Below are 15,693 nucleotides of genomic sequence, written 5' to 3'. Positions count from 1 at the left end.
CGCTCTTCCAGCAAAATCTTCCTGTGAAGAAGTCTCAGGGACAAATCAACAGTGCCAGCTCTTTTTTGGCTTTAATGACAAAACTTACTGCAAGATAATATTGTAGTTGTCTGATTTGTTGAAAGGAATTGTAGTAGATAAACAGGAGATTGACCTGATTTGAGGTCCTGGGACTTATCATTAACTCATGGCAACCTGAAAGATGCTGATCAATACCTGAGTTATTTAGCTCTCGATTCTCACTAATTTCAGCTTGTTAATCCCACAGACTCTGGCCAACTGTTTCTGTATGTGCTTTGAAAAACTAATACTTGATTCTGCAAGTTTTCTTCAGGCCTCCGGTATTCCAGTTAATGAATAATTTAAGTTTTGAGGAGTATGAGGCTAGGGAAATAAAATAAATTTAGTTGACTAGAAAACTTGGTATTGCATGTTTGTGGCAGAAGAGGATCAATGTATTTGTTGGTAAGAAGAGTGTAACTTAGGTTTTTCTCATTCTCCATGATAGCCTAGATACAAAGCTTTAAAAAGATCAGAAATGTGAAAGCAGGAAGCTTTCTGAAAAACAGGCAAAAAACCCTCTTAAGCTGATACGTATAAGCAGTTTCTCAGCTTCAATTCAATTGATCAGTTGATATTTCTGTTAAAAAAAAAAACAAACAAACCAACCACCAAACCAACCACCAAACTTTGTAATTTCATGTGCTTTGTTGCCATAAATATGCTTTGAAACTAGCAAATAAACTTTCTGCTGTTTTCCCTCACTGTATGTATGGGAAGAGAAATACTGGTGGGTTTGAGGGTTGAGCAGGGACACTCTGGGGTTTTGTTTCCAGTTTTCGTGCAGTCACTTGGGATTACCTTCTGATGTCTAATGGACAACAGTAATTGAGTAATGCCACTTTTGAAGTATTTCTTATAGAAAAACAAGCGGAGATGGCATGTGAAAGTCTTGGTGTTGCATTTTTGGTTACCACTTCTGTGTAAACAAGGATGTGGAAAGTATTTTTTTGTTCCTTTTTGTTAGGTAGACCTTTCCAGCAAAAATTCAATTGCTGTATTTGTGTTTGAGTGTTTATTTCCATGAAGGCACAACTTCATGAATGAAAATTAATAAGTCTTTAAATCCAGAAACAGCAATTCTGATTATGCACTTGGCCTCCTGTATAACACAAACAAAAAATTTTACTTATGATTTTTTCCTGATTAAAAATTAATTGTAGTATTTCTGCTTTTTTTTTGTCAAGTGCCATGTCTCAAGAGCTGCACAGGTTCAACCCAGTCTCATGACACCCAAATTTTACCACTCGAATGCTGGAGAATAGTATTTCCATGCTACATGCCACAGAAACTGAACCTACATGCAGTGATTTAGTAAAACTGAAAACAACTAGCTAAGTATGGCGTAGAAGTGACTCTTTCAGCCTGCGTGGTAAATTCTTCCTGGTAATTTCAATGTCATTCACCTTAACCCAGTTGCTCAGCTCTCGTGATGTGCTCCTGCCTTGCAGTCTTACCCGTGGTTTTCATCTAGTGTTGCAGGAAAAAAAGCTCTAGACTCTCATGTATCTTGTATTTTGGTAAAGAAAACAGCTAAAAATAAAAAAAAAAGCACTGGGTAAAGCTGTTCATTAAACCAAAGGAAAAACATACTGGTACAAATTATATTGATTTGCACAGTAAAACTGGTGGAATAGGTGTTTGATTTAATTCTAGAGTGCTGGCAGTAGTGCTGGAATATTGGATATTATGAAAAAGGACTAGCCTTCAATCAACACTTGTGATTATCTTGAATTTTTTACTTTTTCAGGGGGAACACAAACATTCTCAGTGTGGGTTGAGACATTGAACTATCTAGTCATTTTACTGGTTAACAGTTGCTTGATCCAGGAGTTGAAAAAAGGGAGTTAAAAAACCCACAACCTACAATGGCATATTAAGGTGGCTTCCAAAACTTAGGTCTTTCCTGCTCTTGCCCACATGCACTGCATGTTTTACCCTGACCTTGACCTGCCAGGAGTGGCTAATCCTGAAGTGTTTGAATTGGTCTTTCACTTGATACAGCTGCTGGTATTTTGGGAGGAGGAGGTCTGAGATCCTGCTCTTTCAGAGGGAGAGGCTGGTCAATGGCTGACATCGAGAAAACCAAAGAGTTTAATACCTGGTCATGAGGAGAGGAAAGGAGTTGTCTGCGCCTTCACAGAAACGCTCAACTGATCAGATGACAAATGCACTAGTATCAGCAAAATGGGTAAAAATCCCAGGCTAGAACAGGAAAACAGAACTGAATAAAATGTCTTCAAACCCACTGGATCTGTTTTAACCGGACATCTTGTAATGGGGGGAAGGCACTATTTGAAAAGTAGAAAAGATGACTGAGAAATCACACCCATTAGAGGAAATGATTCTGCCTCTGTGCTGTAGTATTTCAAATGCAAGCTTCTATACTTGATAACAATTCTATGTACAATTGAAAACTACACATAAGAATAAAGTAATACAAATAACTGAGGAAATTTGATTACAGAAAACACCTGCAAGTGAATGAAGATGGGTTTGTATTGTCCGCTGCCCTTTCAAAGTAGAGTTCAGCAAAAGACAAAGGTTCAGCTATTTAAAAATCTGATTCCTAGTAACTACGAATGCATGCTTAGAGTTGTGTGGATATGTCCCAGTACTCTGCCCATTTCTGATTGATGCCACGAGACACTTTTAACACAGAGGGTGCCACAGCCTCGATGGGAACCTCTCATACAGCACTGAAGTTCTACAACCTGCCTTTCTATTTCTCTACGCCTTTTATATGTCATTTGTGATCTCATCCAACTGTTTTGCTTACCTGCCTTAATTTCCCAGATAATTATGGATAAATCTCCATGATGAAAAGTCTTCTGTGCCCCTCTGCCAATGCAGCTTAGAAAACCTGGCAGTGAGGGACGCATGTACGCATAGACACACAAGCACTTTTCTTGGATCATTTTACAGGGAAGTGTTGGGAGAGAGGAGCAGACAGAAAGGTATGTCTCTGAGATCTTGTATCATGACTGATACCCTGCCAAGTTGCTCTGGTCGCTTCCTGCCCCATGCACAGCAACAAAGCCTAACGTGGAGACCATAGCTGGACTACTCGTGGATGAGTTCCCATTGATTAGTTGCAGATCTAAAGCTCAGTTTTAAGGTAGTGCAAATATATTTGTGCTGGCTATCTCCTGAATTAGAAATATTAACTTTTTTTTAATCCCCTGGGTTAGGAAGCTTGAGTTTTGCTGAATTCAGCATCCTGAAAAGACAACAGTATCATGTGTCCTTAATTCCGTACAAAGGTTTTTCTGGTCATGAAATCATTTATAGTGATACTGGGTAGAGTCAGTTCTTTGAGCAATTTCTTATGCATTTGAGAGTAGATTGAGAGTAAATACAGTAAAAATTATTTTATTTTTTTACTTTATCATTTGTTACACAGCAAATTTAATATCCAGTCACTCCTGCTTGGTAGATGGCACCTTTTTCTTCCTGAGTTTTGTATGATTGATTGCTATGAATAAAGTTAAGCTTCATGGTAGGTTTAGGAAGGATATTGTAATGAAGTCAACCACAAGTTAAATAATACAAAGAATATGTGAGAGGCTACATAACAAAAACATACAACTTGACAAATTAAACAAGAACTCTGGAATTTTTTAGATGGGTGATATTTTTCGTGGAAGTGGGAGAAGATTACTGGAGCACTTTGTATAACATTAGAAATTGTCCCTCGAAGCATATTGCTACTGCACAATGAACTATATTTCATGCTCTAGAATAGACCTAATGTTACGAGATTCAGCTTAGGGTCACTGCAGAAATATCTACCTAATGGTTCACTTTACTAATTGCAGTCATTTTCCAGAGGATAAATTCGCTGCAGCAGATTATATTAACTGGACAAGTTCAGACCAGAACTTTAGCATGAAAAGGTCATGTAACTGTCAGCACAACAAAATCCACGAGGTGATGTAAAGTTTGTTATTAACCCACATAGTAAAACAGAAATAGCTTTATTTTATATTGATAGGTAATCCTGTTTTGCGTGAATTACTGTAGAGGAATAATGAATAGATAGAAGAGATAGTATTTGAATACTGTAGACATGCTAATGATACAGTTTCAGTAAAGTGACACTGGATTTGCTATACATGACAAATGTTAAGTAATGCTTGCTATGTGCGTTTCTGGCTTTCTTTGTCCTACGCCAAAAACAGATGTTGCAGCAGTTGACTCTAGGCTTTCTACAAGTTATTTGCTCATCCTTCACCTGTTTCACCAACAGTATGGTGATACCCCCTTTCAATATCCACTTTACATGTTCTTTCTAGTTCTGAGGTACATATAATTCCAGTCAATACTCAGATTATTTTAACTGTGATCACAATTAAGGGTCCCCTGAATTCTCTTAAATAAGTGTACCAAGGTAGATTTTTCTCAAAATGGCAAGAAAACCTCTGAAGCATGTGCATGTTTAAATCTTCATGCCACTACGTACTGTCTAGGTAGCTCATCAATATCTGGCATGCAGAAGATTTATTCCTGTGGTGCTCAGCATACAGTGGAACAGCACGGTAGTACTGTAAAATCATTTCAGGAGCGTGAGAGGAATCCACTGAAAACTTTGAGGAGCAAGTCTTTACAAAAAGCATAATATGCAGGAGAAAATAGTAAGTAATGAATCGACATTGTTCATAAACTCAGGGATTTATGTTACTTGTAACTGGGAATTACATGGAGGAGGAACGGTTGAGATGATCATAAAAGGAATGTTAACTCTGTGTTTTAAGGACAGGCACAAACATCTGTAGATCTACTTAAAACTTGCCAGTTCTAAAAGTTTCAAAATAAAGAAGACTTAAAAGAAGAGGTCTTTAAAACAGCCAAGACCTAGGTTGTAACATTTTTAAATGAACAGGGCACAACTAAAGATTTTAAATGGCCACGATAAAGACTTCAGATCGTGATTGTGTTTTAAGGTAGAGGAAAATCAGGCTCCAGACAGGCAATAGGGTGGCTTTGACTGAAGTCTCGCTGTGGAGAATAGGGTGATGTGCAGCTGATGAAACAGGCTGCCTGTTGTAATGTCGTCACTGTGACTTTTGCACCGCAACTCTTTTGTCATGCAGTTGTGTTATGGCGAAGTTATATGTGATAAGCATAGGTTTGAGTCTTACAGATAATATAGTGTAGAAATAGTCTTGAAAACAGGTAAACATCTTGTACATGGTGGTTCCCCAGAAACAAAATGGTAGGGCTCTGGGTTTTGCTTGTTAGAACGGCTAAGTGAAAACACAATATACACAGCATGCAGCCCTTCCAGCACCTGTCGCTTGGAGGTAAAATTCTAGTGACTTCATTCTAGTATAATTACTTTTGAATTTTTTGAGCCAATGTAAATTGGCTTTTTATAAGAAAAATTCTGTGTGTGCATCCCTGTGCATGCAGTCAAAAGGCAGGAGAAATTTGCAAGAGAAGTAGAAAATCAGGAAAATAATCTTCATAAAGTTTAGCATGGTGGAATTTCTTATCTGTGTGATTTAGGAAATGAGAGTCTCCAAGAATTTAGCTTATCAAATCTGATGTGTAAGACACTGTCTTTAAAGACTGGATATCATATGTAGAGGTGGAAGGAGTGACCTGTAACTGTTATTCTACCCTTTCCCATTTTTACTTACAACTTATTCAAGTTTCAGTAATTGAGGCTGAAATTTTCTGTGAAACTGCAGTCAAGGAGGAGTCGTGACGTCAACACAGCAATAAAACACACTAAACTCCTTCCAAAATCGGCCCCTGCAAACGTGGAGACTTTCACCCATCTCCATTTCCCTGTGCTCCAGTTCTCCCTCAGAGGGATGGTATTTGCTTCTTGATGTTAAGATAAATCCATGCATGTTTGTGTAGCGTTCTGTTAGTACGCCGATGAGTGGTATGATAAGGCTATGAGGAAATAAAGAACTTTGCATTTAGTGTATTGTTTGGGTACTGGTTGAAACAAAGCCTTGCTAAGGCTAGAATTGGAAGCATCACGGAGCAGTGGTATCAACCTTCCCATCTGCCGGGGGAGGCAAGCCCGAGCTGCGCACCTGAAGCACCGCCGCAAGTCATCGGACACTCTCAAAGCAAGTCCCTGCACTACTGCAGAGTCATGACTTTTGCATGCATTTAAGAATATCCTCCTCATTCTTCTTATCTCTGCTTTTTTTTATAGTGAGTGTTGAAAAAGTGGAATTAAAGGGACTGGCACACAAGAAGAATGAAAGAAATGTTGAATATTCCTTTGAGGTAAGTTTTGGGGTTTTTTGGGGGGTGGTTTTTTTTTCCCCCTATGAGAGGAGGGAGGATAATACTTAAGGTGGCGTTAAAGAAATTCTCAAACTATTGTTAGATCCCAGAAACTGGTCTCATGGAGCTCCTTTGGGATAGATGGTAGTCATATTTTTTTAATCAATGATTTGGAAGTAGTCATAAATGGCTGTTGATGAACATTTGTGGATGATGCAGAGATTGTCTGGTAAGTGGAACACAAGCAAAAAAAGTGTAGCAATTTGTGGCAAAGTATGTATTTAGGGGAAAATACCATGCCACACTTACAGAATAGTTATCTGTGTGCTGGAATGCAGAAGCTAGAAGAATTTAAGTCTTAATCTGGACAAAGGAGATTTTAGACTCTTAGGGCACTGATACACATAAGGGAAGAGAGGTAGGATGGTCATTTGTCTTTGCATTCAGCATTGAGGGGGATGTGAGACTGTGGCATATGGTTCAGGTGTTACTGGTTTTAAGAGGGCTGTTGAAGAGTACAGAAAATAGCTATAGAAATTATTCAAGGCTTGAGGAAAAAGGCATGTAGTGAGAGACTTAAAGAACGTGACTGAAAGATGACTTTCAGTATCACTTAAAAGCATTTTCAAAGGGAAGAAATTACGGTAAAGTGGGGGTTAATCTAGCAGAAAAAGGCATAACAGGAACCGTTGTCTGAAAATTGAAGCCAGACTCATTCAAACTGGAAGTGAGAATAGTTTCTTTGGAATGAGAGTGGTTAGCCACAAGCTGCTAGGAGAAGTGGCTTCCCCCCGTTTTTACGCAGGTTTTGGAGGTTCGGTCATTGCTCACAGTGTCTGTGGAGGGATGACTTCATTCTGTGAAACCTTGTGTTAATAGCGGAGACTGGATTCTGGGTGCTGATGGGAAAGAATGACAAACTGCTTTTCTCCCAGCTAGTTGGAACAACGTATTCCAAAATTCAGAATGCAAAGCCCAGAAAATGCCTTTGGTTTGCTTAATGAGGCAACAGAGCCAAACAGCTGATGAGAAAAGGAGAACCTGAAAGAATATGGGCAGTAGATTTTCAATTATCTACAACTTTTACCAAAAAGGAAAAGTTATTCTTTAAAACCACCACCCAAGATAGAGCATCAGTTCAGCATCGTCTTGTGATGTTGACAGCATTAACCTCTGCATGGCTTGATTCATGGATAATGTTCTGAAGTTTCTGAATCCCATGATTGTTCCAAATGATATCAATATTAGAAAGGATTTTTTCAAGGCGTTTTAAAAATCCCAATGAAGATGTCCTTGCTCATTGCAGGGAGGTTGGACTAGATGATCTTCAAAGGTCCCTTCCAACCCAAACTATTCTATGATTCTCTGCAGTTGTCTGGACTCCAGTTACATATTAGTATCTGTGATCTTTTCCTATTATAAATTTTTCTATAAATACCAGAAATTACTTTTACCAGTATTTCACTTGACAGCTTGTAACTGAAAGAACAGTACATGGTTTTGCTGAGCTAATAAATTGCTGTTTGCTGGGTTAGAAACCCAACTATTAAATGTTTTGCGTAGTAACTTGGGAATAGAAGGTCAATAGATAGAGCAGTTTAGTGTTTTCAGCATCGCTTTGCTATGCTATTGTTCCCTGCATTTATGGTTCATATTATTGTTTTATAAGTATTGAAAATTATAACAAGTTAGCAAAACATAAGTCATAACAAACGTCAGGTTATTACAAACCTAGAAAGAAAGAGAAATTTCTCCTACATTTTCTGAAATTTCTAATTAATTTAAAAATATCACGAAACAAAAAAAGGTACTCATTTATCACAAACTTTAAAAAAAAAAAAAAAACCACAGGCATTGTAAAACTAGAAACTTCTTAAGTTTTCTTTCTTCTTTTCTTTTTTTTTCCCCTTACTTTTTGTGTAACAGCTCTGCAGAGAGGAAATTCCTCCATTATGTAATATATTTTGAAATACTCTCCTCTCCCCAGTGTTTTTGGCAGCATTCTGACAGCTGGAAAAACTGTATATGTTTTTAGTTGTCATTGAAACTAGTGTCATGTGAGAAGATGGCCTCCTGATTCCTAAATGCATAAAACCAGCTTCTTCCCTATAGAACTGCTGAAGATCCATATGCCTTCCAAACGCCTTGAATAGATATCTTAAGTCTGAAGGGACTTACTGTTGGCCAGTCTCATGCTGATATTCTTCATGCCAAGAAATCCTGACTCTTGGCTCAGTTAAACTAATCATCTACCGACTGATAAATGCCTCTGTACCTAAGGACGTAATGACTTAATACAGAAAGCATATGGGAAGAGATACTGCACTATTTCTTTTTTCTAGGGCATATACAAGATGGTGTCTAAAGAGCGTAGCTAGAGCAGTAACTGCAGCTTTCATTTCTAAGGTTTTGCCTCTTTTTGCAGTGGGGTGATTTGCTGCCATCTTTGCATTAACTTTGCTTGGCATATGGAGTTGATGAATTATAAATAGGCAGTGTTGTGCTGTGGTGAGTTATCCGTATTGTACATCAGATTCTACAAACCAGCTGTTTTCTTTAACAATAAGAAAAAAAATTTCCATTACTTAGTAGTCTGTTCCTTAATAGTGGATGTCTGCAGTGTGCAATGGCTGTGTAAACTATGAAGTGCTTCTTTAAGCATTCAGAATAGTTGTTAAGTGTAGTAACAGCAACAATCAGGCAGCGAGGGAGGACTGAGTAATAGTTACTTGTGCACAAAAAAAGTTTTTCCTTATTGATGTCACACGTTACAAACTTTCCTGCAGTCTCTGGGGGACATTTGATACCTATTAATGATCTTTTGGAACCAAACTTAAATCCCTGGCTATTAGTTACTAAGCTGAATACTTTTTACTTCCTAAGGTCCTGTGGTCTGATTCTTCAGTGACGTTGGTAACCAAATCTTCCGCTGAAGTGACTGAATTTATTTCAAAGGTAAAGGCAATATGAAAAATCCTTAGAAAATGGAGAGACGTTTTGTCCCTATATGTAATTTTGTTCAATGACATTTTTCAAAATGTACTGAGATAATACAGATGGATTGAATTTTATGAAATGTTTGACTTCTAAATAGCTATGCCTTGAATCTCATATGAGTAACAAGTCTTCTTTTCACTTATTATTTGTAATATCCTCCACCTTTAGCTATCTCAGTTGTATCCAGAAGAAAACTTGGAGAAGTTCATTCCTTGCCTAGCTGGTCCAGATTCATTTTACCTAGAACGGAACCACATGGACCTGGAATCGGACCTTAGGTATGCTGGGTTTTTTGTTGTGGTGTTTTTTTTATCTTGCCACTTGGCTTTTTTCACCAAGTAGAAGAAAGAAACAAGAAATAGGAATATTATGTTCATATTCTAAATTGCTTTCAAGAAATTAGAGCCTGATCCTAAGCATTATTTCTTGATAATCTACTAATTCCAGTGCATAAGTATTTTTCAGGCATTCTTTCTTCAAAGCTACAGATGGTAATAATATTCTGTATTAAGCTTCCTGGAGAATTGACATTTCCTCATTCCTTCTTAAAAACAAATAGAGGATCATTGGCTTTGCAGAAGCTTGGTTTGGGCTCAAAAAATAGCCAAAACTGCTTAAAAAAACCCCCAAAACTCATGAAAAAATAGTTGCATGAATAGTCATTCTTCTGTATTGAGGGATGGATTTTAGGGATTTCCCCCCCCCCCCCCCCGCCACCCTTTCACAGAGCTTTTTGTCTCAGTTGTTTTAGGTTGTCATGGTATTTATTTTACTTTTAAAAAGGTAGCTATGTCTGTATATATATATTATAGCCATTAACAGCTAAGAAATTTTTGAAGCCTTAGATAGTACCTCCACACATTATCACAAATCACCTGGCCATTATCTAATCTAAAACATCATTTTAAAAATCATCATCTGTGACAGGTCACCTCAGTTCTCTCTTTCTAAATACTGAAATAGTTTTGCTAGGAAAATTTGAGGGACTTAAATTATTTTCAGCTACTACTGTCTGTATCTATGCAAAGTATTAAATGACATTTTAAAATACTAATTAACTTGTATTAGCGCTTCTGTTAAACACCTATTTTCCTTAGGTCAAGACAGACTTTTGTCCACCATTGGCAGAGCCATAGTGGATATTGTTTTTCCATGGTCAGAGCCAGCAGGTGCATGCCTAGATTATTTTCATGGCAAACAACGTTAACATTTCAGACGGTCCCTTCTGTGCTTTGAGGATCACAGCCTATTGACGATGAGAATTAGGGAGGGTAAGACAGAATGCATCTTGCTCCTGCTGCTGTGTAGCTAGCAACAGTCTCTACAAATCTAGGTTAATAGAGCAGCAATCTGCGTTTACACAGCAACGGTTATATCTTTGGAGCAGAGAAAGAAGCTGCTCTGTTAAGTGCTACATATTTGAAAAATTCACAAATGAACGGTGCTTTTTTAAGGTGGAAAGCACATTTGTGTCTGTGTATAGTTGAATTATTTTTTAGTCAAAGACTTTTTAAAAATACAAAAGATATGGTCAAAACAATTTTCTATACGTTTTCAAATCTATAGAAGATTTGGCAAAAGGCAGTTGAGCTTGCATGACAATGAGAAGTTTAGTCATGTTTATAGAACATACTTTATACATTGCAAAGTTTTAGGAGATTGCCATTTTTTCCCCCAAAAGAGGGACAGCAATCCCAGGGAAAATGTGACATAAGTTTTACAGCCTTTTTCCCTACACTGCCAGACTCTGCATCTGCTGTTTATCTCAAAGAGGAGAAAACTAAATAACAGATATATCTATATTTTATGGTCTTCAGGTTCATGAATTTGAAAGAAAATTTTCAAGTTAAATTTGCACATTTTCTGCCTTACAAGTGTTCAGTGTTCCTAAATTAAGCATCTTTACTGAAATACTAAACAGAGTGAAAGCAAGATAAGGGTAGCACGTGTTTTGAGTAATAGTGAGAATAAGAATAGCCGTATGTTTCAAGTCTACTTTGAATCATATTTGTGCGGTGTTATTAATTTGAAAGGTCTTTTATGCTTTAGTTTCAGAATTTCCAATTCAATTTCAAAATTTCATGTACAGTCTACAATCATGATTGCATAGGCAGCTGTGAATCAAATATAACAGAATGGGGGGGTTGGTTTGCTTTTGATGAACATGCAGGTATTTGGCACCATTACCTTCCCATGTGGTGAAAAACGACCACGTTAGAAAGTTCTTCAGCACTTCATCTCCTTCACAGCAACTTCAGAATTCAAGTAAGTTTAAATAAAGCTTCAAAATTATTTTTTTGTACTGATGTATGTTTCATAAACTGATGCCACTTGTAAATTCTGTTCCCTTGCTTTTAGATCCTGGCAATGCCTCCCTGTATAAAGTAGGAACTACGCTGGGAACATCTGGAAGGTGAAATGTTTATTTTGTTTACATTTGTTCTGGTTAGTTGTAAAATCTCATGACATAGGTAATTGGGGATTTATGTGCATCTACACTTTCAATTTTAAGAAATTCTAGCCTTAATGTGTGATCTGTCCAAAACAGACAAATGGTGAGAATATTGGTGTAAGGTACTGCTAGCGTTCCTAGTGTTGTCATCTGTTCATTCTTTATATGCCTTAAGAAAGAAAACACATCTTGTAATAATAACTGCAAGAGCTCAGTACACGTAATTGCCTGAAGAAAAGTTTTGCAGCGAGTTGATCGCAAAGACAGCAAAACTTAGGTAACACACAGTTTGCAAGTGAAAATATAATGTGATATAATTACTGGAAATGGAAGATAGAATTCAACTTCAGCTTCAAAAATAAAGAATATAAAATGTAATTACCATTGGACCAAACTTTCTGGCATTGTGGCAGAATCTCTTGTCATTGGCGGTTATAAAATCGGCAGTGGCTCTCTTGTCCAAAGAAATGTGTATACTCAGGCAAGAACTTAGGGAAACCTATTGACCAGTGTTATATAGGAGATAAGATCAGACAATTGCAGTGTTCCTGTTGGCAGTAAAACCTGTGAACATCCGTTCTAAGCAGCCTTTCTCAAAATGTTTAGAGGTGTAACTACTAATTGGCATTAACACTTCAATGCTGAGCAGTGGCGAAGGATGATTTCCTTGTGATCTGCTGCTTATACTGCCTAAATCGTAATAGTCTCAATCACATACTTAAAAGGAATAATGATCATCCGAATTATAGGCACCAATCTGGTCATCTCTGGTGTAAGTCTTCGTGCGCAAAGGGAGACTAGAGCATCTCTGAAAGGATTTTTTTCTCTCTACAGCAGATTTGAATGTTTTCTTGTACAACAGGGGTTTTCCTTTCAGAGGGAGGAACAAAACCTCTTCCAGGGCAGGTAGAAATCAGCCTTGGGAAAAGAAGGAAAGAAATTCTCTTGCCTTTTATTAGAATTGAAGAAGCTCAGAACTCATTCTCTTAAGAGGCAATTCTCATTTTCTCCAATAAAAACCAGAACCCTCCAAGGAGCCAATATCGTGGGTTATTTTGCCACTTCCACATGAAAAAAAAAAACTTCCACAGGATTATATTTGAGCTTCTTTTCTTATTAATAATGCAAAGCAGAACCACAGCCATTCTCTGTAAACCTTTTTCAAATCACAGAGAGGTACTAGAACATACGTTATCTGTGATTACAGAAGGAAACCTCTGCTTACGCTGAAGATAAGGATTACTATTTGCCATAAAGTGCACTGGTTTTCTTGTGCAACAGCACAGGACAGCATAGGTACAAATCTGTAACTTGGATCAAACAGTGCAGGTTTTACCAGAAATCCTGAAAGTGGTAGATTTGTATGGCCACAGTAGCTGAACTCTGAGTGACACAGATTCAGTGTGCTAAATCGAACTATGTTGCTGTTTTGCAGACCTATATGTGGAGTGGCTGGCATTCAGTCTTCTCAGAATCATGTTCAGCACTCGGCTGCCGCTCCCGTTGCACTACCCCACTGTTCCCACGCAGGAGGTACTGGCTCCTCGCTGGCCTATCGCACACAGATGGACACCTCTTCTTCACCCATGTTAATGTCTTCCAGTCCACAGACCCCTCAGACACAGGAGCAAAACGGGATCTTAGACTGGCTCAGGAAACTGCGGTTGCACAAATACTATCCTGTCTTCAAACAGCTCACGATGGAGAAGGTAGGGCAGTAGATTAAGAAAAGGGAGCCAGCTTTTAAATTATCCTCATTCTCTAGTGCGGAGAGAGAGGCTGCGAACATCTGCACTGAGAATTGCAGAAGTTATTGGCAAATGCTGTGAAGGTTTGCACTCTCTTGAAGCAATAATATTTTGATGAAAACCTTCTTTCTATTTTTGATCTGTGTTGTGTCCGGGGCCTGGACTATTCAACAGCTGCTGCCTGTTTCGGAATTCTTCACCAAGTGCTTGAAGATCCAACTTGCATGCTGTCTTAGGAGCTCTGCTTTGACTCCCTGTTCATCCCTTTGATGTGCTGTAGATAACTAAAATTTGTTGATTTTTTTTTTTTTTTTTTTTTTTATTTTTATTTCTGCTTCTTGACCGATTTTTCTCCAACAATATTCGGTTATCCTTATTTTAAAAAATAGATTCACAGCGATTTCTGACACAAACATTAGCGTGAGCACGTACCTGCAAGTGAATAAGCGGTTTTTGTTTTCTGCAGAAATTGTGTGGAAAAATAATCGCTTAAGTATTTAGTAAGAGTCGCGAATGATACCGATGTGTGCTGGATTTCCTCTAAACAGAGTACTTTCACAGTATTTACCCAGCTCCGCCTGTAAAATTCATGTCCTCCTAACTGTTAGCCTTGAACGCCCTCCAGTGGACTAGGTGCTTATGTTGAGCGAGGTGTAAATTGGCATGGTTTTGTGCTGGTCATGGTATGTTTTATGTATTTAATTACAGTCTGTTACCAGAGTCTTCTGATTTGATTTTCTTCCCTATGTGAGGGGAAATATATAGTGGGTTTTCCCTTAATAAAGTAGCAAAACTTGTGCATATTCTAGTGTGGTTTAAAAAAGCATGCATTATTATGCATACTTTGCTGGCTTTAATTTTCATTATATTCTATTATAAATATATAGTTTTATTTTCATATTCTATGTCTATTTTATTATAAAATTTAATTTTTGAGTATATTTTCCAATTAAACTGGTGAGATGACTGCACATTGATTTCTGTGTTAAATGACACACCTAGGAAAACTAGAGTGATTTTGTAAGAGAACCAGATTCTTAAACTCATTTATAGCACAGAGTTCTATTTTACACGGATTACTTCATCTTTATTGTGAATAGGTAATAAAAGCACACACCTAATTAAATTTAATCTACAGATGTTCGTTCTTTCATCCCAGTCCCTCACACTTCTATTCTGCTCTGATCTATAATTTAAAACTGGAGTAGAGAGCTTCTTTGAATTAACGTATGTTTAAAAAATGGCTTTCGAGTTGCCATTCAGAATTGATCTTTACTGAAAAGATAAATAAGACCTTTTCAGGCTGTAAAACTAAGCACACATTTTTTCTTTACAAGTTTCTGAGTCTTACTGAGGAAGATCTGAATAAGTTTGAGTCCCTCACCATGGGAGCAAAGAAGAAGCTCAAGACCCAGCTAGAGTTGGAGAAGTAAGTGGCAGGGAAAAACTGTCTTTTTAAGGTCGCAAGATATTTTAATTTAAGATAATTTAATTTAAGATAATAACATTTAGTGGATTGTTTAGTGGGCTTTGTCTGTTTCAGTTTCATTCAGAAATGGGTTTATCTGTTGTTGTGCTTTAGCCAGTTTGTTTCTTCATACATTTCTCCATCACCCTATAGAGAAAAATCGGAGAAACGGTGCCTGAACCCCACAACACCTTCTTCAGTTACCAGCAGTGGTGTGGCAAGGGTTCCCCCTACTACGCATGTAGGGCCTATCCAGAGTATTCGTGGCAACCATGCTGCAGGTAAGAAAGAGGAGCAGAGAACACTGCTAGACAACACTAGTGCTCTCGGGGCTGAGTATGTCCTTGTGCAAGGACATACACGGGTTTTTCATCAACCTGTCGTAAGCTTTATTTTCCAAAATGTCATCGGCTTAATAGGGAGCAATCAAAAAGTCCAATTCGTGTGTATACGGACTTGCAATAAAAAGTAGCTTCCGCTTCATGGCTTCCCTGTGAATGGCCAGCCACGCTACTCAGCGAGTCTTACGCCTCCAGACTCCTGCTTCTCGGCCAATGCGTATCCCTGTAAATCTTGAGCATCACTGTATGTTAGACGGTGTCATGAAACAATTGTAATTGGGTCCTGTCAAGTAGGTGTTTCCACTCTTGTTTGCATTCCCTGATTGCTCGCACACCCTTTATCCACAGAGCTGCGAGTGGATGTGGATCAGCCAGCCC

General features: G+C 38.0%; 1 protein-coding gene across 1 annotated transcript in view; it reads left to right on the top strand.

Moving 5' to 3' along the window:
* ZCCHC14 (zinc finger, CCHC domain containing 14) overlaps nt 1–15,693 on the top strand; it is a 52,561-nt gene that overhangs the window by 32,761 nt on the left and 4,107 nt on the right. The window contains 9 exon segments of the mRNA XM_010293382.1: nt 6,236–6,309; nt 9,193–9,264; nt 9,475–9,584; nt 11,477–11,571; nt 11,665–11,719; nt 13,194–13,467; nt 14,844–14,935; nt 15,128–15,255; nt 15,664–15,693. The exon segment at nt 15,664–15,693 is cut by the window's right edge and continues 8 nt beyond it. Of these exon segments, the coding sequence (XP_010291684.1) occupies nt 6,236–6,309; nt 9,193–9,264; nt 9,475–9,584; nt 11,477–11,571; nt 11,665–11,719; nt 13,194–13,467; nt 14,844–14,935; nt 15,128–15,255; nt 15,664–15,693 (930 nt within the window).

This window comes from Phaethon lepturus, unplaced genomic scaffold, assembly GCF_000687285.1.
Source record: "Phaethon lepturus isolate BGI_N335 unplaced genomic scaffold, ASM68728v1 scaffold2498, whole genome shotgun sequence".
Taxonomy (NCBI): Eukaryota; Metazoa; Chordata; class Aves; order Phaethontiformes; family Phaethontidae; genus Phaethon; species Phaethon lepturus.
Note: the sequence above shows the minus strand (reverse complement) of the source record. Positions and strands in the feature narration are given on the sequence as shown.